The 24,941-nt window shown below is 46.6% G+C and overlaps 1 protein-coding gene across 1 annotated transcript in view; it reads right to left on the bottom strand.

The window, feature by feature from the left end:
- PRDM16 (PR/SET domain 16) overlaps nucleotides 1-24,941 on the bottom strand; it is a 187,451-nt gene that overhangs the window by 18,563 nt on the left and 143,947 nt on the right. Inside the window, exons 6-10 of the mRNA XM_068415101.1 lie at nucleotides 17,535-17,637; nucleotides 12,447-12,645; nucleotides 8,124-8,271; nucleotides 7,695-7,848; nucleotides 2,703-4,104 (exon numbers count right to left, since the gene is read on the bottom strand). Coding sequence (XP_068271202.1) covers nucleotides 2,703-4,104; nucleotides 7,695-7,848; nucleotides 8,124-8,271; nucleotides 12,447-12,645; nucleotides 17,535-17,637 — 2,006 coding nt within the window. The remainder of the gene's footprint in view (nucleotides 1-2,702; nucleotides 4,105-7,694; nucleotides 7,849-8,123; nucleotides 8,272-12,446; nucleotides 12,646-17,534; nucleotides 17,638-24,941) is intronic.

Below are 24,941 nucleotides of genomic sequence, written 5' to 3'. Positions count from 1 at the left end.
TTAAAGGCAGAGTCATGCAGGGTGCTATTTAGCGAACTGGATTTAATCTGCATTTAATTTTTCTTAGGTAGAAGAAAAGAGAAGAGCTGGATTTGAAATGCAGCCAGAATTACTGCACTTTGGAAGGTCCGTGTTTTTACAGGCAGAAGTTTTCAGAACAGCAGCAATCTCTGAAACAATACGTAAGCAGTTGCTCCCTGACACAAGGTGAAACAGAAAAACGCAGCAACGCCGCGCAGCGAAGCTTCACCCTCCACGAGGTGCCGGACCCGCCGCGCTGCCCAGCGCCTGCGGAGCCTGGCAGCGGGTACCCGGGCAGACAGCCCAGCCCTCAGCCAGGCGACAGCGGCTCACGCAGCTTCACCATCTCCCAGCGTCGGGAGGGGGAACACAACCACCGCACAAACGTCCTCGTCAGAGCCGAATTCCGCAGCGACCAGAGGATTAAGCTGATTTTTTCAGCCCAGTGCCTGAGAACGTTACCTTAACGAGGCTGAGCTAAAAACTGCGCTGATTTCAGGCTGTCTGGCTGCATTAAATTATATCACCAGGAGAAAATGTCAAGGATTTAAGTGGCCTTTGGGAGAAAAATGAAGGAGGCAAACGATGTGAGAGAGTCTGATAAAGAGAAGTTTAGAAACAAAATATTTCCATATTTTTTAAGCTGGGACTTGGAAGCTCCGCTGTTTAGCCCATTACATCAGGAGTCTGATTCACAAGCAGCTCCACCACCGACTTGCTATTTTAACATATTACTAAAACTATATGCGTCCCATGGAATGCAACAAATGATGCCCCCATCCTTCACTTCCATCTGTCTGCTGGACCTTTACGGTTTTCCCGAGGCTGCTATTTTAATTGGCAACGGCTTTTTCAACCCATGTTATTTTAACATTCCTACTGAGAATGCCCAGAGGTGGCAGGACCCTACGCTAACTCGAAGCTTTTGCCTTTCTATCCCATTCATTTCTTTTTTTTCCAGAAGTACTTTGTACAAAAATAATAGTCGGACTATTTACATCATCACTTATTTTTCCAGGAGGAGATGACCACGGTGGTCCCAGACAGAACACGTTACACGGCCGGGGCTGTGATGCACCGTTTCCATCACAGATGGCAGGCGTGTAAGCAAGCACCAGCATCAGCCCCGAGAGCGCTGGCACGGCGAGAGACGCTTTCTTAATAGCAAGCAACAAGGGCTCACTAATCCTCATCTCAGCTGACAGTTCTCTGGCCTGGCTAGACATTGACATCATTTCTTCCCACAGTTATCAAGCGCACAATGGCAGCACGGCAGTGACATAGGTGCTGGTCCCCTGGCCTGCTTTTCCAGCCGTGGTCAAGGCCACGCCACCCGATGCCGTTCGCAGCCCTTTGAACGCTGAAGCGAACCATCCCGGCGCTGACATAATCGCCCTGCGGTGACGATGAGCCTTCCCAGCGCCACGAACACGCCAGCTCCTGCGGCACATCCCTTAACCCTCCAGCAGGCTGGATCCCAGCTCGGCTCCCCCTGCCACCCCGCAGCACACTGCGCACGTTTCGCTCTAGGAACACAAGGACAAACCCTTCACTTCCAGGAACCGGCTGCCCAATTAGACACTGGAGCCCTCTGGAAGTTATGAAGCTTCCTGTCCTAAGGGAGAATTAATTGTCATGTTAATGCCTAAATCAAACTGGTTTGGGATACTTCGTTTCACTGGACTTCACTAAAAACAACCAAATGGTATTTGCTATATGACAAATACATCTCGTGTAGCAGGAGGATAACAAAGGCAGTGCCAGTGCCTGGATGGGTCATACACAAACTTACTGGTACCCTCATTCCTTAAAATAGTTTTCCTTTAGAAAAGCTCTAAAACAACAAAAGACTCAAGTGTTCCCCCATACAGCATCTTCCCAGTTCCTGCCTTCTGGAAGTTTAACTGGCATTTGGATAACTTCATGCACTCTGCCTTACACACGCCTTCCACGTTCAGCTTACTCTAGGCATGACATAACGAATGGGCCCTCCTCAAAACCCATCCATTTCAAGTGAAACTAGAACACCCTGGTTATCTCCTAAGAAAGGTAAGTCTGCAAACAATTTATCTGGGAGAGATCCAGATAATAACGTGCTCCCGTGTATTTACACAATATTCCAGACTTAAAAATGTTTCAAAAGGCTGGGTCCACGACAGCAGTTCCTATGAACAGAAAAACTCAAAAGGAATTAGAAAGAAAAAGGGGGGTGGGGGGGAAGAAAGGTGAAGTGGCTCACGAAAGGCCATCGAGTGAGTGAGTGGGAGAGCTGCATTTCCAGGCTCCCAGGGCTCCTGACTCATTCCCAAGCCATGAGAGCCCGGGCTCTGAGGCATCTGAACTCTGCATTCTTATCGAATCAAACCTCTGGAATTTCCCCAGCAGAAGTGCCATCTTAGTGTTGGCTCGTGGGAGAGTCCTTAAATAGGTCAAGTTTCTTCTTTATCAAAATAAGGATGTGTTCTTTACACAGATTGATCACGAGCACTCCTTTCAATTAGTCAGCCCTTTCGATTCAGACAATTCAACGTGCTGTGACAAAGGAGAGAGAAGGACAATGTACTGCAGCAGACTGTCACTGCTCTTTCTGAACAACCTACATCCCCATCTGCCTCAAGTTGCAATCTCAGCTAGAAAATTAGCTCGTTAGAGGAAAGGCTTAAGGCAGGGTATGTTAATACCTGTATATGGGGTCCATGAAAAAGGGTGATGGCTTAGCATAATGCAGGGACGGCTGCTGAGGCAGTTGAGACTGGGAAATCTTGGGCAAGACTTCACTTGCCATTAGCTTCCTTTCCCCATAAACGTGGTTTTTCCGTGGCTCTCTTCCTCCGTTCTGGCTGGCTCGGATGCGGTTGCCAATGCTCAGATCCAGTGGCTGCTCCTCCCCCGAGGACGGGGCTGGCAGGACCTTAGGCGGCGGCAAGATTGGCTTAATCTCTTTTGGCTTTGTGGTGAGATCGAAGGGCGAGTCCGAGCTGGTGCTGCCTACTTTGTGGAGGTCCCGGGGTGACTTTGGTTCTGCCTTGACCAGCAAGTTGTGATTGAGGGTCCGCTCCGTAAAAGGATAGAGTGAATGGGGGAAATTGGGGAGGAACTGGAAAGGGAACATGGAATGATACGGGAGCGAACCCATCTTTTTCTCCTGCATCCCCATAAAGCCAGGCCCAAAATACTTCTCTGCGATGGAGGCGATAGCTTTAATAGAGTCATTAGCTGCTCCCGTGGTAGGCAGCAGGTGCTCTTCGGGGGGAGGAAAGAAGGAATGCTGAGAATAGAAGAGAGGGATCTCACTGGTGTTGTTGGTGGAACTGGCAGACACAGAGCTGCTGACAAAATCTGGCTTGGGCTCAATTTGTTTGCTCTTATCTTTTGTTTTGTCCCTGTCGCTCTCTGCATCACTGTCCAGGTCAGAGCCGGTGCCCGTAGTGGTGTCCAGATCCGTGCCTGTGGTTGTGTTGACATCCTCAAAGTCACTGCCGTCGGACATGTCACTGTTCCTGGCTTTTAGCTTCTCCAGGTAGGAGTTTTCCAGGCTGCTTTCACATTTCTCCTCCCCTGAAGCACCCTGGTTGCTGTTGCTCACCGCGGAGATCAGAGGAAGTGCTGGGTTCCCAAGGGGGCTTGGAAGCTTTGCGTCTTGAGTGTGGTTGAGGGGACTTTTGAGCAGTTGTGTGGGTGGTAACAAGGGGGGCCTGGGGTATAGAGACGGTGGGAAAATGCCTGGGAATCCCGGAGTGAGGGCAGGAAAGGCAGGGGGGGCAGGTGAGAACGGGAGACCCCCCGGGTGCGGGCGGGATGGAAAATAATCGTTAAATCCCAGGCTGGCGTGGTTGAGGTTGGGAGAGGGCTTGGATTTGTCCATCATGGAAGTGGGCGTTAGGGGTAGGCCAGGGGCAAAAATCCCACCAGGGTTGTAATGGTTCTTGCCCTCGCAGAAGCGCCGGTGCTTGTTGAGAGAGGAGGTAGTGCTGAACATCTGGCCGCAGTCCTTGCACTTGATCTGGGTGCGACAGTCCGCGTGCATCCGCTTGTGCCGGCAGAGGTTGGAGAACTGCGTGTAGGATTTGTGACAGACCTCACCTAAAGCATCAACAGAAACCAACAGCAAAAGCAATATGAAATTAACAGGACACGGCAGGGAAGTCGTGAGGAGCTTCACCAGCGTCCCCCACCCCTCCACCCTGGAAAGCTGAAGGGAGAAGAACTTTGCCTCATTTAATCAAACCTGCCCTTTCTTTAGTGCCATTAAGAGTAAGTAACCACTCCGTAGGGATGCTCTATAAATACTCTGCCAGCCAGGGCTCAGTTCAACTAGAAGCGGGGTGAGATCCCGTATTTGTTAAATTAGTGAGACACCCCAGCAATGCTAAGTTAACGCTACATCAGCGCTTTCTTTAACGACCTGTAAATACCGGGCTTTCAAAATGTGAATTTTTATGACCTCCTTCACCTACAGACTTTGCTGGTGGGAAAGGAACAGGGGCAAAGTAAGAAAAAAATCCCACCCAAACTTTTCTATACGTCAAAACACTGTAACTTTTTATTATCTGATGCCTCTTTCAACATAGGAATAAATTCTACTTCTCAGTGAATTAACACACTCCTTTCACAGGAGAACTGCTGTTATCACCATTGTGTAAACACGGAAACTGAGACAAAGAGAGGGAAAGTCTATCGTGTGGAGCTGGGCAGGCAGGGACCTGAGTCCCAGTCCTCCTGACAGCCACTCCTCCCACTCGGTGACAAAGTGGTCCTGCTGCCTTCCTCCCCCCCAGCTTTACTGATACGTACACGCAAGCGTGACTTTCCCTGTATTTTTCTCTACATCTTTAGGATTTATATCAGTGCTTGAGTATCAAATGACTGTCAGGAGACTGTTTCACTGGCAGCTCTGAAAATATAAAGGGAAGCCCCTTCTATTGAAATTCAAAGCAAAGATTATTAAACTTTAACAAATTAGACATTCTAGTTTAAACAAGCATCCCAAAATCGAGTGGATGGCCACCGAAGGGTGTGCTGTGTCCTGTTTCTGATCACACTAGAAATTTAATCTGAACTGTCTTAGAGTACTTCTGCCCCTCTGCTACAGACCCAGACAGAGCAAGGGCTGCGAAGGAAGCACAAACAGGAGAACTAGAAAGTCATCAGAAGAGTTTCAAGGTTTGAGCAACAGTTTTTTCAAATGAGCATGCTAAAGCCATCCCTAGTTTTTGGCAATCACACCTTAAAAAACCGTGTCAGTTCTTCTGAACTACTATTATTGTACACACACAGTTTTATGGCCGTTGCATGTATTATTTTAGCTACCTTAACTTTCAAAGGGGGGCATTAGCTTTTTACTTCATTTTAAAATGTTTTCTTAAAAAATACCTAAAGGAAACACTTCTCAACTTGTTTTCCATAAAGCTAATGGTCTGTTAGACACAGCAATCTCTGTTTCTGTAGGAATTTAAGCCGAGGGATGTGTCCCCATCCGTGTAACACACAAGTCCCACAAACCAGCTCTGCCTTCCCGGGCTGCTCCCGAGCTTTGCTCTGCCAGGAGACGCGCTTGCCACGGGCCAGCCTCAGCGGGGTGCCAGGGCTGGCAAGCTGAAGCCAGGACAGCCAGGTCACTGCTGCCTGTCTCGGGTTTGATGCTGCTTTAACTGCTTGACCCTTGGCTCTAGAATGGGTATTTTTCTTGTTCTACTTGTCTGTGCAAGGCCACATCTTTAGGGCTGTGGGAGTGACAGTGCGTGTCCAAACGAACAGGCAGGTGCAAGTACTTCCACAGTAAGGACACCACGGGTAAGCTCCCTCGCAAATTACTAATAATATCTGAAGAAATGTCACATTTGAGTGGATTTCTTTAAAAGATGTTTGTGTGTTTTTCTTCCCAGAACAAAAATACCCCTTTCTAATTTTAACCATCTCCCTTGCCACGCGCCAAGGGATGCTACATTCAGGTTTAGAAGATACACACGAGTTTATAAACGATGGCTAATCTGCTTTAGCAGCTTGTATCACCACGGAGCACTTGCTCTCAGCTTTCACTGGCTCAACGCCGTGTTTGTGCTGGTTTTATTGTATGCATTCGTCATCTTACAAAAAAGAAGTTACGCTGTTCCCATGCGGCAAAACTTTATGAGAAGACTAAGGATACCAAAAGCAAAGTCTTCCAAGGGAGTCAGGCTCCTTTCTTCCATTTCCCACCCCAGGAAGAGTTGCTAGATACAGCTGCTGCTGCACAAAATTCCCTAAAGGGCGACAGGTACGAGAGCTCCCACCATCATTCTAAAACAAGGAAAACTGGAAAATTTTTCTTTAAGTCTCCAGTTACCCAATGATTTAGTAACTCTGTGTGTACTGTCCCCTCTTCCTGTTCTGCGTTCTGCATTTATAAAGTGACAGTTTTGGGGTTTTTTTAAAGCCAACTATAATATTGTAAAAAATAACCACACCACCCCCCAAACCCCTCTTCTTCCACTGAACAGGAAAGAAAACCTTCGCAGCGAGCCCTGCCTCCCGGCCCCCCCAAAGTTGCTAATGGGTTCCATATTCACGCTTGTGACTCCACCTGGCACATCTGAACTAGGCAGAATCAGTCTCAAGTTGTTTTACACACTGATTTAGACTGACAACTCCCTAATTCTTATGAGGTGAGAGTGAGGAGATTATGAGAAGAAATAATTCATCTCACTGCAGCAACACTATGAGATTCAAATCATCTCTTTCATGTGCCCGTCACCAAATGAAAGATTACATCAAAATGAGCAATAAGAGTATTTTTTCTTCCTCCACTGACACCCATCTGATTATCTCAGAACACATTAATGAAACGAGTCTCCCAGGATACCCTTCCATACTGTTCCCATTATACCAACAGGGAAAAAAAGGCAGAAGTGGGTTCAGTGCTTCCCTACCGTAACATCAAAGCCTGGAATCAAACACAGATCCCGTTCTGTGCCTGAACTACGCCTTCTGAAGAGGGTCAGGAAGCAGTCCCTAAAGCCTCCATAGCTTTGTTGTGACACAATCCACTTTCTGCACAGTTATCAAAATCCAATAGGTGCTGTGTCAATTAAAAAAATATACAACCCTGAGAATGACAAGAGATGAGACGAATGGCTCTCAGGGGAAAATGCCCTTTTGGAAATATCCCACTAAAAAGTGCACTGAGGACACAGTTAATCTGCTATTTATTTGGCTTCCCAGCATTATCTAGATGAAACATGCAGTAAATAAAGAAGGAAAAAACTCTTTTTTAAAAACACCTTCTCGCCTCTGTGACTATTCCAGACTCCTTACAATGGCTATGGGATTTTGAGGCACCCCTGAAAGACATTTCGATCAGGCTGTGTCAGCTATTTATTTATGTCACCAACACGAACGTTCAAGAATTATTAAGGAAAAAAAGAAGAGAGAAAGAAAAGATATGAGAAAATGGCATCGCTAGGACTGCTGAGAGACTCAGCTTTTAACTTGTCAAGAAAGTCAAAAACTGCCACGAATGTTTACTGAAAAAACAGGGAGCACACAAAAAAAAATCGCTGCGGAATTTCATCTTGTGCTCTGACCTATGAAATTACAGCGGCTGCTCACAGGGGGACAGCTCGTACTGGGGGGCCCCGCAGGATACGTGCAATTACAGCGCGAGCCAGAGCTCGGTGATGGCCATGACAACTTACATATGAAAGGTTTGACAGTGCTGTGAATGTGCTTGTGCTGTTTGAGGCCCGACGAGGTGGCAAAGGTTTTGCCGCAGTCCGGGCAGGCGTGGGCCCGCGCGCCGACGTGCTGGGAGCGGATGTGCCGCTGGAGGTTGCTGGGGTCCGTAAACACCTGGAAGAGAAAACGCCTTCAAGGAGGGAAACAAAGCAGCAGGGAAAAGAAAAGCTGTGAAAAGCTTGACTATTTTTTTCCGTTTTTTGTCACCCCGCTCCTGGCATTGGGAGCGCAGGATATTCACCCCCCGCTGCAAGCGGGTACCAAACTGAGCTGGCACGGGTCACCCAATCGCGCTGGCACGGGTCACCCATCCTCTGGACCCCGTCCCCCAGCTCCCAGCGCCCTCTCCCAGCCAAAGCTGCCCCCGGGTACCACGTCCTGCACCGTACCTTAACGCAGTTTTCACATTCAAACCGTTTCCCGCTGTCGTGAGACATTTGGTGACGAATCAGGTTGGATTTCCAGTTGAAAGCCTTGGGGCACTGGTCGCACTTGTACTCCCTCTCCTCGGTGTGGATCACCATGTGCTGCTCCAGGCTGGCAAAGAGAGACAGGCTGGGCTCGCACGGCACCCGCCGCGAGCCCCCAGCTCCGAGCGCCCACCTCACCGGGCGCTGGCTGTCAGGGCAGACGCTGCTACAGAACTGCTGCCCCGTACCAGGGAGGGCTGAAACCCAGAGAAGCGATTAGAGATGGCAATAGAGAAACAGGCCGCGAGCCCGGGGGGGTTCCAGAACCACCTGCTGCCACGGCACGTGAATGCAAAAGCCTTTAAGAAAAGGGGGTGAGCAGCGTATCGACCACGAGAGGTGCAGCGAGACGCAAACACAGTTTCTTTTGGGAATTTATTTTACAGGTGGAAGCTGCCCTATTCTGCCTCAAAACATCACTGCATTTTATGATATTTCTTATTAAATACCTGAGTCCATTTACAAGGGGGAAAAGGAAGGTAAAACCAGACCTGACCCTGCAGGTTCCCGAAGAGAAAAATGAGCACTTTGTGACCAAGACTTCTACGGCATCCCCGCAGGGAAAGACAAGATATTAGCTGTTGCTGCCGAGACTATCGCGTTGCCGTTTTCATGGGCACAAAGCCCACAGCTTCCCAGAACACAGCAACTTCACATTGGAAAGAAACACGATAAGGTGCAAACACATTTCACTTCTAAATGTCAGACATCTTTTATTACTTAACTCGGCAATTTCGGCTCCTGCCAACTGGCAGCCTCTCCCAGCCCAGGAGGATGATGGCGAACCGAAGCGGCTGCTGGAGCAGGGCCACGGCAGGGATGGCTTTCAGGGCGCTGGGTGCTCTCCTTGCCCGTGCCGTCAGCACGCAGGGCTCCTCCTGGGCCACCAAACCACGCGACAGCCCAGGGAAGCCACCGTCGGTGGCAGCGGGGCACGTGTGGAGCCTGGGAAACCATTCTGCTGAAGGCCGAGCGCTGTAAAACGTCCTGAGCAGGCTGGAAGCCCTGCACCTCTCCGGCCAGGCCCCAGAAGCAAAGGAATAAAACCTGTGTCCTTTGCTGCCTTCAGTGTAGTTTAACGGGAGTTACAAACACCCCTCCGTACTGTGAACTCTGATGAAAGACAAACGTGAAATCTACTCCAGCCTGGAATCCCCTGCAGATCGATACGAAGCCATTCCCATGGAACTTTAAAGCACAGCTATAGATTTTATAGGAACATTAAAGCTAAACACTACTGGAAAATCCTGCCAGTCTTCATTAAACGCTCCAGGGTGACTTCCCAGCAGACACCTCCTGGGCATTTCCACAGAGCCTGAGGGATTTAGAAAGCGAGGAACTGACTCTGCCTTGACATCCTCCTCAGGACTATACTGCTCTCACCCTCCTCAGATGCCCACAGGGACCGGCGTCCCCAGTAGGACTGTACGCCAACAGGCACCCTGGCACCCACAGCACCTGCCTGCTCAGCAGGGCTGCAGAACAGACCTGGCGCTGGGGTCCTTTGAAATTCCCCGTATAAAGGCTGACTGCACTGACCACTGACCTGCAGGGAAATCTTTGTGCCCTGAGGGCGTGTGCTGGCACAGGAGCAAAGGTAACCGTGTAGAAGGTGGCTTCATCACAAGTGGGCTTGGTGGGACCACAGCCTGCCCAGCAACTCTACACATGAAACCAAGCAGCCACAAGCCTGCTGCTCCCTTGAAGAACCTCCTCTTCCTTCCAGTCAGATAGTTAATATTCATGAACATGCCCCTTATAAACTGCCAATCCACTAATTTTAAAGAAGCAATATTCATTTCACTAAAGAAATGGTGTTCTTAACACTACAAAATTTTTTACACATACAAAGAAATATATACCCTTCATATAAACATACAAAAATAGGTTCCTGTTAGCTGTGATTTATGAGTTTATTTAGAGCAAATATGGACAAACTAATATGCTGTTTAGAGGCAAGTACCTACTGGGATTAGCAAAACATTTATTTATTTAGTCAGCTGCTAAATGCTCAATTTCAGTTCCCCAGTGGCACTCTTGATTTGATCTGTATTAACTTCTGAAAAATTCTGGAGATATTCTGTGTTTTAGTGGCTTTCTCAGAACGTAAAATGCAGCAGACTGATGGGGGAGGGATAGATGTGGACATTCTCTCCCAGCCCCACTAAACCCGTCAGCAAGTAGCACACTGAATGGTGATGCTGCTGACTCTATCTTTACCCTGTCAAAAAAATGACTTCACATCATTTGCTTAAAAAAACCCCAACCCAAATCTCTGGAATCAGTGGCCTGTCCAAGTCAAGGTCTGTCTTAGCCACTTCTCCCACAAAATCAAGGGTAACCAGGACCTCAGCTCAGCCACATCACCCGAGTACCTAGAATTAGCTTCACCGGACAACTCTGAACGTCGTACCCACAGGGATGAGTGATCACTAAAGGGAAAAAGGGATTGAAAATCTTTCTGCTTCTCTTAACCCCTGCAAAAGGCACACTGTGCCACCCCAGGGCCCCCCAGGGAGCCAGGAAATACACAAATGTTGCAAAATGGCACATGCATTTCAAAAGGATATTTCCTAAATGAACATAAAAAACTACAGAGTGCTGGAAGCTGAAGAGGAGAAAGTTTCTAACACAGCTAGCGAGATAAAAGAACTGGAATTTCTACTAAAAATCATAAATATTTAAAACACTTAAAGGAAGTTCTCCTTTTAAAAAAAAAAAATAAGAGACTTGCAGCCTCCTAGTATCTCATCAAACGCAGCCAACGTAGAAACACAAGGTGAGGAATAAAGACATCAAACTGTGCTAACAGAACCACCATACAGCTATCACTGGCAGACTGCATCTACTACCAACTTGTAAAACGCCCACAACACGGCCAAGAGCCAAGCTCTTTTCTACACAGATACACTAGTGCAATGTTCTTTATGGTTCACCTTTCTCTATGTTTGTTTTAAATAGATTTTTTCCTTCATTTACTCACCTAGGTCAAAGATCTGCAAGTAATAATATAATTAAGTTCAAAATTACTAATGCTGGTGAACTTCTTTTTAAATTTTTAACTGAAATGAAACAGGCTTCAAGCTCAACATTTTTGCTCCACTTATATAGTGCATGACAGAGGATTGCCAGTTCTCACTATTTTATAATCTTGCTGCGTGTGGTGTTTGTTCATCTAAGAAGTCAACTGATATGAGTATGTGAGAACTTCAGCCTCTGGTAAACAGATAAAACTCTAGTTCGTATGCTGTGGAGAAAACCTTGAAAACACAGCCCAGGAGTTAAAGGCTCAGGATGCAAATAAACACAATCCTAAAATGATTTAAAAAACCCCTCAGCTTTTAAAAACTGGCTCCTAATATTCAACTGTTTGAGTCTCACATTGCAAATGAATCAGAAATCTCAAAGATCTCTGCTTTAAAGCTGCATTTGATTACTATCACATTCTGCCTGACAGATAGAAATTTGCAGTTAAAACTACTGGGACAAAGAATTTTTCCTTTAAAAAGAGGATTAATTCTTGGTTAGAGTTGCCTTATAATAATAATTGAATAAATATTGCAAATAAAAATACAAGAGGGAGAATATCCTATCTTCTTTCTTTCCTTTTCACATTTCTATTACAAAAATGCTTGGTGAACACAAACTTTTTTCACGAACATTTTCCTTTAATAAAAAAATTAAAACCAAAAATCTGATTAGAATAGAATTGCTTTAACTTCTTCTGCAAGATCAAATAGGAGCTCATGACCACGCTGAGAGTTCTTAGTATAACAACGCCTCTTTATACCCACTGATCTCAAGTGACCAAGAATTACACATAAAAAAGTCCTCATGCAGATATTGGCAGCACGTAATACCAGTGTTTTCCCTCAGAACCAGACCACACGGGAGCAGCTGCTGCAAAGATACTAAGCAGGTCCATCAGGCCTGAAAAAGTCACAGGGAATTCAGAAAACAACCGTTTAAACTTTATATCGCCAATAATCTGTGGATGCTTCCACCAAGGGGCAATGAAAAGCATCACGGTCTATGAAATCAAGGTGAAATAAAATGATGCCCAATAGCTCATGACACGGAAGGATCCTAAAAGCATCTTCCCTGAACCCTGCGGAGAAAGGAAAGGTACAACCCCGCAGCCGTCCTGAGACACCCACTCCTGCATCTCCCACCGCCAGGCAGGGCTGCGCAGGAGCCATGGCAAGGGGCTGCCCAGAGGAGGGCCTGGCCATCTGCCAGTACCTGTATTTGTTGGGGAACATCCTCTCGCAGTCTTTGCACTCATAGACCTGTCCGTCTGCAAGACCTTCTTGCTTGATCTCGTCGTTCAGGGTCTCGTACAGGGAGCTGACGGCGTGGCACGCGTACTTCTTGTGTCGCCGCAGGTCGAGCTTTGACTGGAAAAGCTCATCGCAGTCCTCGCAGCGGAACGTGTGCTCTTCTGCAACAGACAGAGAAGATCGCTTTGACTTGTGGATCAGGAAGTTCGAGCAAGTCTAAGTATTCTACCCAACACGGGGCTTGTAAAGAAAAAGTAACATTCTGTGAGGATCTATCAGGCAAATAAAACAAAGAGGAAATCTGCAAGTGACAGGAGAGAGAAACCAAGGTAGGCTGTGCCGGCAGATTGCTTTCACTTTAAGCATTAAGAAAAAAAAATAAATCACACAACCAGAAAAGATCCTGATTTCTTTGTGTCCTGGCCTCTGCCGAGACATAGAGAGCCACAAGAATTAGTAGATACATGAAATACTGGGGATACTCTGGAGTGCTGTGTTTGTTTGCAACGAGGGTTTTTGAAAATATGAGCAAGGTTTTCCTCAAAAGGGGCTGCCAGGCAAAAAAGGAACAAACCATACTCGTACAAAAACAGATACTGGGAAAAGCAAATCGCCACAGCACAAACCTGGAGAAGCTCCTTTCTAAGAAAATGCCTTTCTAACGTTATCCCCTTAACTCGTCCTGCACAACTGCAGACGCACAGTGCGCCATCAAAGCCGAGGAGTCCAGAACCAGAGTACCATGGAAGAAAGAAAAGGGAGCCAAATTCTTTGTTGTTGCACTGTTTTTTTTTTTTTTAAAAAAAAAGATCTAATGCACATAATAAATTATTGTAGTCAAGGTCAAACAAATTAAAAAGAGGGCAGCTATTATTAAGTTTACAAGGCAGCATCCTGACCATAGTGCCAAGCCAAACAATCAGCTCAGAGCTGTAAATTTTCCAGGAGAATGACCTCTGCGAGGGAGTCGGGACAGCTCCGGGTTCCTCCGCCCCGCAGCCAGCCTGAGACAGCAGCTTCCCAGCCACCACTTACTCATCGGTGCCGCGTTTCCCTGCCCTCCCCTACCCTCTTCCTCTGGACTCGGGGCTCTGCTTCCTATTAAGTTTTATTCTCTTTTTCTGACAACTTTACTTTCCAAAGGAAAGCTCGTGGTAAAATGCATTAGTTCAGAGGGAGGAGTGGAAATATTCTTCCTAAGAGATGCAGCCAGAAGCCAACGCTGTGACGGGGCCGATCCATCCCCGAGCACTGCAGCCTTTCAGCCCACCCCTGGTTTACAGTAGCCCACGCACTTGTCTGCCCAAAGTTCTGCACAATTACAAGCTGTCAGGCTGTGCTTTAAGGCCTGAAATTGTGCTTTACACAAATCAGGGTTGATTTTGTTAAGTGTGACACGCGTACACACACAGGCAGTGTCACACCCGGGGACCGCCGCTCCCCCGCCTGCGCTCGGGCAATCATCTCCTCTCTCGTTTGTCTCAGTGCAGCCTGTTTAAACCCAGGCTGTGGTTTTCGACCCGTGCCCCTGCACGCCGGGGAGCTGCGACCTGCTTCTGCGGTGACTAAGAGAGACAAGATCCCATAAGCTGCTGCAGCAAGCTATGTAGGCAGATGAAACCCAAAGTGGTCCACACCTACACAGAAAGTATCGACATGCCCACAACCTGGGAAAAGTCAAATACAGCCAAAAAAGAAAATAGCACTAAGGCACGATCAGCAAAGCCCTGCTATTTACCCAAGCAGCATGTCTGGTGGTACTGTACCTCGTCTGCCCAAGGAATGAATAAAATAGAGAGATGCTATGAGATTTCCTGAACTGCAGAAGAGAGGGATGTGAAAAGAAATGAAGTCCAGCAGATCAACATATTCTTTTGGGAAGGAAAGGAGATTTTGCCTAAAAAAGGAGACCTAAGGGAAGAAAATACCCACATCTTTCCCATTTCAACTAATTTTGACAGATTGTATACTCAGCAATTGCTACCAGCAGCGTCTCAGTGAAGCGGATCAGGCCCTGCTCTACTCAGAGAAATCCTGTTCACCAGCATTTTGCAGAACAGTACCACTATGTATCTCATGTGTTGTATGTCCCTGGGGAGGGAAACCTGGGAATCAGGATATAAAAAAGTACCTACCAGTATTGAGAGACTGTGTATAACCTACCATTAAAACAATCCAAACTACTTGGGGGGGGGGGAAGAAAAGAAAAAAAAGAATAGCAGTATCATGTTATGTCTTGTTACATTTTACTTGTAACAGCAGCATGAAGCATACAATGCTACCTAGCAAAATTTAATATTTCATCTGCACAAGTTTAAGGATCAAAAATCTTAGTATGAAAGCACCACGTCGGGGGGGCGAGGGCTGTGATGAGGTGTGCTTCGGTACCTTTTCACTCTCCGCACGTCCATAACTCGGGTGAGAAGAGACAAGCCTGACAGCATCACGCGTCCCGCACGCACGCACTGCCCGGGCTGAGGCAATAATCTCGCCGTGCCACCTCTCCTCGTTATTAATGTATTCACGTTAGCTCTCACGCACGCTGGAACAAGTGTTTATCTGCTACAACGTTCGTTCTTCATAGTCTCAGACGTCAAGCTGTGCTCAAAAGTGTCACTGGCACTAATAAACACGACCTCACTTTTGTTCTGGTTTTGACTCCTAGAGACGTACGTGGGATAGCAGCTCCCTTGACTCACGCAGCCCACTGAACTGTGGAGTAACAGGATAAAGCCCTCAGTGACTCCAGATAACGTGGAACCGCTCTGGCAAGGTGCTCGTCTGCCTCAGAATTCACCCCACAAACCAAATGTTTCCCCTCTTGGCTGGGGAACTCCAGAGACCTTCACCTCTTAAGAAGCTCCTATGAAACTCCCAGCTCAAGCTCAAACTGGCAGTTCCCCTGACCTGAAAACTTGGAATGGACAACACAGATTTTTTTTTTCTTTTTTTTGACTTCAGAGAAAATGCATCAAAACACTTTCTGCAAATCCATACTGAATTCTTTCTGCTTCAGTTTGAGATTTACATGATTAATTCTATCTCACTTCACCCAAACTATCCTCTAGGAACCAGAAATACACTTCGAGTTTGGAGAACTAGCCATGGAGAACAGTTTACTATAAAGATGGACAACTCGCAAGCACCCCCTCCCACAGGATACAACCTGATACAGCACTACCTGTTGTTATCAACAAGAACAACATATTTTTGTCCTTTCTATGAGATTACAGAGTAGGCAGACAGATGAAATACATTAACAGCCTCAGTAACAACTGTTAGAGAAGAGATTTTGCTTCTAATTCTCCTTGTCCTTTGTCACTGCCCTTCAAAAAAGGTTACTACTTCGGTATCTTACAGGGAGAAGGGGGCAAAAAGAAAAGAAAAACCCAATTACAAAAAAATTGCTGCCTGTTCTCTGTGTCTTGTTTGTCAAATCCATGGTTATATGTGTCTATCTTAAGTTCCATCAGTAACACTCAGGACAAAGCAGGAATGTAACAGAAAAATAAATCAGTGCCTAATAGCTTTCAGAGAAACCAAGGGGAACACAATTATGTGGCATCTACATGCTAATCTACCAGACTTGAATCTCAAAGGAGTTCAAGTGCCCTACTCAAAATTCCTGCAGTGATAAGGGGTCTGCTGTGTTTGGCTGGGGGTTGGATAAAAGATTTTTATGATAATTATCTTTGTGTGGAACAATTTTGCATTTTCTTTCTTGTTAATTCAGAATGGAAGTGGGGGTGCGAGGCAGCAGGAAGATAGCATTACTGAAAGTAAAAAGTATTAAGAAGTCAAATATTTAATGCTGGCCTATTATAATTTGAAAGCAATTATGTGGCAAAAGCACTAGACATTACCAGGAAGATACAGATAAATGCCATATAATGACTAAGATGGAAAACAAGGAGCACTTTTTGCTTGTTCAAATAAAAGCCTGTTAGAAACAGAAATGCAAAACAGTGGTGAGTTTTCTTTCTGATTTCTCCCTGACATCAAAAAAAAAGGTATGTGTTACTCCATCACCGTGAACACAGAAATCATTCATCCCTGTGTGTTGGTCTCAAGAAAATTATTAACTTTTTCTTGGAGAACACTGAAAAAATAACCCCGAACCTGACATCTCGCTGAGACAGCAGCTACGGCACGGCCTGTTCATTCACTTCACCCGTGGACCTTCAGCAAAAGACTTTCAGCAGCCCTAATCCTCAAACTATTTATTCTTTCAATAATACTTCAAACTAATTGTGCGTATCGTGCTTATCTAGCTCACTAGAAAACACTCACTTCACCTGGAAAGCATCGCTGTCTTTTAGATAGTCTGTGTGACGACTGAACGTCAGGAGTTAACAGCAGGATATTTAGAGGAAAATGGTTACTTTAATACACGAAGAAGTGAACAAGGCTTAAGGCTTTCGTCTGCTCCACACATAATGCACCGTTCAGGGAACTTCTCCCACCAGGAGCCTCTTTGAGCCATGCACCTTGTCCTGCAACGCCAACCCACCGCAAGGCAGGAGAGACACTGCAGTAACAAAAATGTGCCCTTTCTTTTAAAAATAATAATTCTTTTGGCCTTCACTGCATCATTTCAGGGTCTCAGAGGTATCTATGTTCTAGCAGTAATAATTCTAGTGACAACTCTTCCATTCTCTGCCTGGATCCCCCTTTTCTGTGTCATCTAAAGAGCAGTGTTTTGCAAGCCTTGGAATGGTTTGGCCCACTTTTATTACACCCAAAGAAACACGGTGACCCTGGGAATTGAGAAGGCACCTCCAATCCCATTTTAAACCACAGCATTCCTCAAAGAGAAGCAGCAAATGGATCTGTTGCATGCCTCGAGGTTAATAAAAATGTGCTTGCTGTCATTGACTAAGACAGCTACTCTCATCAGAGAAAGAGGGAAAATAAGCATAAAATATTAACAGTTACAGAAGGGGCAGGTATGGGGTTTTGTCCCAGTTCAGCACTAACTGAGGTTCTCAGCATTCCTGGGTTTGCTGGCAAGAGGTGCAAAAAGGTCCTGTCTAGCAGAACGAGGCCTTACCTTCCATGCTGGGCGCCATGTTCCCAAGTGAATAACCACCTTCCTTCAAATACACCAAGAGCTCTTCTCCTGGCTCAATTTCTTTAATAACTTTATAATAGATCTGGGAATCAGAAACAAAAATTGAGAACATGTTAAATATGCAAAGACTTGCATTTTACATTTTAACCAATAACTCAAATTATTCCAGCTAATAGGGGAGGCTGTCACTTGATTTGTGTGATAATTGCTACTGAGAGCTCTTTCTTCCTGCCTTTATTTTACTCTGAGTGTCAGCATTTCATGTGGGTTGGACAATAAAGTAGTATTTATGGTAACAGCCTCTCGTTCAGATTAGACAAAATCTTCCCATTGTTTTCCCTACCTCCTTTAAGCTTCGTGTATTTGTTACAGCAAAGGGAAGATTAAACTGATGGAACTGACACATTTAAGTCTCTGCTTCTCTAAGCCGAAATAGGCCTGATGATTAGAGCGCTGAATTAGCACATCTTCACGGAATTCTTTCATAGACTATTCTCACCTAGAGCCTGAGGAGAGAACCAGCCCAGACACGGAAACAGGCTTCAGACAGGGGCAGAGACCGCGCACCAGCTCTATGCCCCACTCACATCGCCATTTAACGTGCGTAGAACATGGCTTAAAGGATACCTAGGCCTTACACAGCTTTCCTGAACCAAAATGAATTCTCCCACTCCAAGGATGCATTTCTTAGAAAATACTACAATAAGAAATAAATTCCCTTTATCCAAGGTGCAAAGAAGTGTAACGCTGCAAGGCATCAACATATTAATGCATGTTTTCATACACACCACACACTCTTCTTTACTGTTCTAGCCCCAAACCAAAGAGAAACCACGGCAGCACGACTGGGTTACACACGAGCAGACCCCAACGGCCTCATTCCTCCTGACAAACGGGGAGGATGAGTGTGCTGACAGGGGCTGATCCGTGCAGCAGGAGAGGGCTCGCCGGCTCCCTGTAACGACTGGTAACTAAACCTATCTCCGTATTTGCCCGCTGCTCGTGGGTGCTGCACAACATGGTGGCCTGGGCAGCTCTAGGTGTGGAGAGCGAGCTCAGTAACTTCAACCGGGAGGGCATTTCATGAAAACCTCTGCAAGGAAAACCCTGAAAAACAGCCACAGAAGGAAATCAACAGCGGGATGGGAGTCTGCGTGACTGGCAAAGAAGGGGATCAGAATTACATGAAACCCAAGAAACTCGGTGTCTTCCATATGTTTTCCAGATTTTTAGAGTATGCCGGACCCTGTCCTCTTCTAACAATAACACTGTGAGAATTCAACAGAAAGTAGTTATTAACCACAAAGTTTTATTAGTGCTGCCTTTAATAGCAACATATGAAATTCTTTACCAGGATATCAACTACAATTCACCCAGAACGATTCCCTGAATTAGCTGCCACTCAGTCTCTGCCAATCTACTGCTTATGGGGAATGAAGACACACTACTAGATGCCCGCGTGGGCTGCGTTAACGGTGTCACTGCGGTGCCTTTTCCCTCCTTCCCTCGCACGGAAGCGCCAGGCCTTGGACGACGCGGCCTCCAGGCCCCGGAGGGAGCCGCAGGTGCCCGGGCTGCTCCCCGGCTCGCCAACGCTCTCACGGCGATGGGGCATCGCTCTCACGGCGGGTACAGAAGGATCCAGCCATTGCTCTGAGCTTTTCCTCCAGAGCGAGCTCAGGAAACTCCCAACAGATCAATAACCCGCGTCACAACCAAGCTAAAATCAGCCATGTACCACAAGCCAGTGAGCTGTCCCGGACACCGCGCCGCGGGAGCACCCGCGTGGCTACACGCAGCGCTGCCGTTCACCGGCCGCGGGACTGAGGAACTCCCGGCGCCCGCAGCCCCGCTCCGGCGGGGAAGGGCGAGGGCTCGCCCGCAGGCGGCCCCGCACGCACCGGCACTCCCACCCTTCCCCGCTACACGCCCAGCAAAACTTGCCCCGCGCCGCGCACTCCCGCAGCCGCCGAGAAGGCGACAGGGGCTCCCGCCGCCCGGGGCCATCGCGGCGGTATCGGGCCCGGGAGCGCGGCGCGGCCCCCGCCCGCCCCAGCAGGGGGCAGGCTCCGCCCGCCGACGGCCCCGCGCGCGCGGGGTTCCCGCCGGCCCGGCCCGTCACCCTGAGGCCCGCGGGGCCGCCCCCGGCACCGGCCGGGCCCAGCAGGGCGCAGGCCGGGGCGGAGCGCGGGTGGCAGCCCGGGAAGGACGGGGACGCCTGACCTGTTCGCTCCGGGCGAGGCGCGGCAGCTCCGGGGCGCGGGCGGCGGCAGCGGCCACCCCCCGCCCCCGCGGCTGCCCCGGCCCGGCGGCGCGGCCCCCCGGCAGGGCGCGGGCAGGGCAGGCGGGGCGGCCGCGCCCGGGGCCGCACAGAGCGACAGTCGCCATCGTACAACCAGAATAACGCGGCCCCTACTTGTTGCAGGGCGGGCTCTAAAAAACCCTTTCGGTAAAAGCAGAGCAGCACGGTGTGCTTGATGGCTCCAGTTGCCTCCGTTTTATCCTCTCCTATGCATGCTCTAAACCTCCCCGCACTTTCATCTGCAAATTAATTGAAATATTAGTATCTTGTGTACAAAGAGATTAATATTGCCCAAGAGAAAAGGCCGTGAAATCTCTTATATTGAGAGTTTCAAACCGGCAGCAGTGACATGGTCACAAAACCAAACGTTTAATTGAAGAGAAATGAAATCTAACTGCTTGTGATTTACAAGGTGTCCCAAACTGCACAGAAACCCATCCTTGCACTTGCCCGAATCCTTAGATAATTTTAATCACCGTTTTCCACTGGTTTGTAACCAATTCTTCCACTGAAGATACATCCATCCTCATCCCAGCCCATACTCAGTCAGAAAAAGTGAACTTGTGCAGGGGGAAGGATCGGAGCATCTCGCTGTGCTCTGGGATCCTCAGCTGAAAAATCCTGAGCAGCGCAAAACGGACAGCAAGGTACAGCTCACGTACAGATGTAAGGAGCTGAACACCGTTCTGAAAGGCTGCACTTAACTGTTTCATGCAGATCAGACAGTTAATTTCTACGGATTCCACTGCAAACTACAAGTGGTATAAAATTCTCCTTTTCCTCACTGTTTTTTTTTCATTTGCACATCAACTCTCTTTCCTGCCTGCTTGTTTAACAAGAAAAGCCTTTCCCAGAACCAATCCACACCGAGTTTAATGGCAAACCTGCCTGAAAAACAAAAGAAAGACTAGGAATAAGCACAGAGCTTCGGGCTTGACTCGCTAAAACAGAACTCACAATGTGCCATCACTTGTGGCTGGCTAAGAGAAAAAAGAAAAGCACCGAAAATAGCTATTAACAGACATTTCTCTCTCAGCTAGTAATCCAAAACCAAATCAGCACTAAAACACAAACCGCAATCTAAAAGGTACACCTAGTTCATAGATACATTCACAAATTTTACACTGGAAAAATCCTTCAGAATTATAATGCTAAATGGCTGACGTTGCCACTGCATCATAATCTGTAACTCCTTTACGTCTCCTGTTTGTTCTCAGAACAAAGTAGCTGCTTGTGTATAAAAACATCTGTTACAGCCTTTCAAGAAATACAGTACAAGCTTCATTAATGATTAGGGAAAGGTTGGATTCTGCTGGAGTCACATTAATTTCATCAAACATTTCATTATAATAATTAACTTCATCTTGCACTCATGCTACTGATGGTCTGAATTAACTAAAACTACTGCTGTGTTTCCTTTCCTTTTTTATTTGTTGTGGACCAAAAAAGATCAGATTTACTAACCCATCAGAACATTTACATTCATAAATCATTTATGTTCATCATTTATATAAAAATTCCACACATTATCATTTCTTATTTCTCACAACAAAAGGGGCACCTCTCCTAATTACCAAGCAGTTTTATTTCACATGAAATAGTTAACAATATAACTAGGGTTTGGGTAGTGCTCTCACAGACCACTGAAAATACATTTCTTGATTTTTATCAAAATTATTCTAGGCACAGGGCACTAAAGGAAGAAGAAAGAAAGGAAAGTAAAAAAACCCCAAAGGGATCCTTGTTCAGTCTGGGCTTGATACACAGGTCTGCTCTATAACTGCTCCTGTGGACGTAGGCTCGGTGTAACAGAGCTGGCTCTGGCTGTAACGTTTTGAGCATATAACCGAGCAATTTGGTTCAATTACTGAAAGCATCAATAATGCAGAACCGCAACACGCAACGACCTTCCGAGGCTGATCTCAGAGCGGAGCACGAAGTAATCAAAGCTGGACATCTTTTCCCTGAGAAAAAGCGTTCTTGAGACAGACAGCGCAGAAACAAGGCGGTGATTGTGTGACTTTCGGATATGAAGGGAAGAGCTGGAGATGAAACACGGCGAGTGAGAGGAGTACGCCCGAGTGTTACCTCATGATTTAGGTATCTTTCATAAGAAACAGCACTGTTTACCTGCTGTACGAGTTCTGTCTGCTATTCATCTCAGCCTCACTGCGGCCACACGTTTGTGCTTTAGGAAAAAAGAGCATTAGAGAACTGAGAAAACAGCTGCGGTGTTTACCCAGAGATAAAAAACACACCCACTAACTGCACCAGCGTGCAGAAGTGATGGACAAAGACAACTCGAAAGGAGCTAAAAAGCAGTTGCTTCACGTCCTGTTCTCGCAAATAGCAAACTCTGCTCGCGAGCCAACGCAATAACAAGGCAAATATTCTACCTGCTGCTCGGCTAAGACAACTGTCAGCCCCGCGCACGTGGCCGGCTGCTCGCGGAGCAGCGCACACGGAAGGTTTGGCCTCCTGGATTCCTGGCCAGAACGGGGCTGCACGTTCTGCTTTTGTTAGGTGTTTTCCTCCTTTGGAATCGCCGTCCCTTTGTTTCAAACTAAGCCACACTGCTTTTTATTTCCTCTTTTTAAGGCATTGTATTACATACCTAGGAATCCTGAACAGAGTCGCCAAATATGTATATAAAATACATATAAAATATCTCTATTACTCACACACGTGTAAGATTGGCTTATTAAACAGAGGCACGATTTCTTCCATCACGGTAGCCCCTGTTAGTCCTTCTTTTTCCCTATATATGTAACACAAACAAAAGCAGCAGCTATCATTCTGAAAGCAAGCTCATGGCTCTTGTATTTATTTCATATACTCTGTTCAATATTTCAGTCTCCTGAACAAGAACAGCTAAACTGCTGAAGTATTTGCCCCATGAAGGCAGCAGCAGCAACTTAAAACAGAAGTCATGTATCACTTTCCAGATGCATTTAGCAAATCGTATCATTTTCTACCACTCTTTTCCAGTCCTCCTTTAGAAACACAATTATCCCAGTCAATCAAGGATCTCCTATTCTTTTCAAGTACTATCAAGTAAGAATAAATATAAAGAAAACTGGCTAATGTTATTTTACATTTGAAAATTGGTTCCACGATTGAAAAATAGTTAATGAAATGTCTCAACTAATCTCTTTCTAAATAGCAGCATTTTAATATGTGAATAAAAAAAAGAAAAAAAAAACCACACAACAAAAACCACATTTCAGAGGTCCAGATTCTGCTGACAATTAATTTATTAAAAATCCAGGAAAATTCTCTGTACATTCTTGGGGATGTTCCCAAGTTACAGGGGTGTAAAGAAGAACAGAACGTGGTCTGGGGCGGGGGAGGCGCAAAGGACCATCTCCCCATGTAAACATGTTTATTTTTTTCCTGAAAACCAAATGGTTTTGATTAAAAGCTTGTCCTGGCTCTTATCATCACAATGCTGCTTAGTTATTTTGTGGGTAATCTTTTACTGCAACAGCTTTTCTTTATGTACTTACAAACAAAACCCAAATCTTTGCATGCCCACTGAACAGGAATGACAAAACCTTTCCCCCTGTTTTTTTGAGTCCCTGTTATGGAAAAAAATGTACCCTGCTAGCAACGTGAAATTAAATGAAGTTAAAACCAGCAGCGTTAAGAGATAGCACTAGGTAGAAATGAGCACTGCTTAGTCACTCTGAACATTTATAACGTGTTTCCAGCTTTAGGAGTCACTCTCGTAAGGGCCTGCGGTCGCTCCCTGCCCAGCCGCAGGATGCTGGAGCACCAGCACCCAGCAGAATCTCCCCTTGAACGAACTGTGCGTGGGGTTTTGTGCACCAGAAAGCACGCTTGAAGTCAACACAAACTGAGTTTTCTACGTATATCCCACAGGGAAAACGAGGGGATTCATTTTTAAAGCCTACAGCGGCCCTGGCCACAAACACACGCTTCTGTGAGGAATCCAGCTCAACGCCCTTGACTTCAGTGAAGCAACCCCAGGAACAAAATCGCTCACACTCAGAGGTATCTGCAGGAAAACGATCTGTAACACACACACCCCCACACCCCGCTTTTATTAGTGTGGAACTCACAGTGACACCAGTGAAATAAAAAGTAATCCAGTGTAGAAACATTTTGTACCCTCCAACTAGGTCTAACTTTGAAACGTGTGGCTGCTTTTGCTTTGGTCCTCAGTAGTCCAGGGTTTCTTAGGACCAGGATGAAGAACTTGAATTAGCAATCTAGTGATTTTGAGTTCTTGTTTTACTTGAGCTGGCTTACTTCAGATTGACTCTAGCTACAGATTTTTAAATGTTTTTGTTAAAAGTGTATTTTTCCATCCTCAGCTCATTTTTTTGTGTGCATCCAAACACGCCTCCTGTTTGCTAACTGGTAATGACATTCAGACTGCACTCCTCATTTAAGTTAGGTCTGAAACAGTAACTTCTATCTGAATTGTACTCAATTTGAGGTTTGTGAAACTCCCCACTTGCATTGCTCATCTTGAATCCATTTTTGGCTTTAAGCTTCAAAGAACTTTACAAACATTAGCTGACATTATCAAAATCCTGTTAATTCTATGTGACATCCCTCGCCCAGACCCCCACCTAGAGACTGCTCTACCAGCACTTCTGTAACATGCCTATTAGGTTTGTGCTTTCCTCCTCCTCAGCAGACGCCCAAACCATCTCCCACTCTCACTCCCCTCTTAAATACAACTGGGTTTACAGCCTGGAATCACGCTCTTTACCCACCGCCGTCAACAGGTAACATAAACTTCCTACGGTTTTGATGGCAACGCAATACCAGCACTGGCTTCCATTTGCCTCGTTGTGTTTTGTTAACATAACCTATGTTTCACACCAGGTGTTAACGTGTCACACCATCTTCCCCACCACACAAGGAGTCAGGGACTGGAACATCACAAGAGTCCGGGGGTTTCGGATCACTCCAGGGACACCACAGCAGAGCTGCTGACCAGGTGAATCCCTCAGTCGCTTCCATTCGGTGCTGCCACTCTACCCTGTCCTCTGCCAACCCACCCCAGCGTCTGTTGAAGCAGTGAGCTGAGCACAGCAGCCTAGTAATTGCTG

The sequence above is a fragment of the Nyctibius grandis genome, chromosome 17 (genome assembly GCF_013368605.1).
Source record: "Nyctibius grandis isolate bNycGra1 chromosome 17, bNycGra1.pri, whole genome shotgun sequence".
Classification (NCBI taxonomy): Eukaryota; Metazoa; Chordata; class Aves; order Nyctibiiformes; family Nyctibiidae; genus Nyctibius; species Nyctibius grandis.
This window is presented reverse-complemented; position numbering and strand designations above follow the sequence as displayed.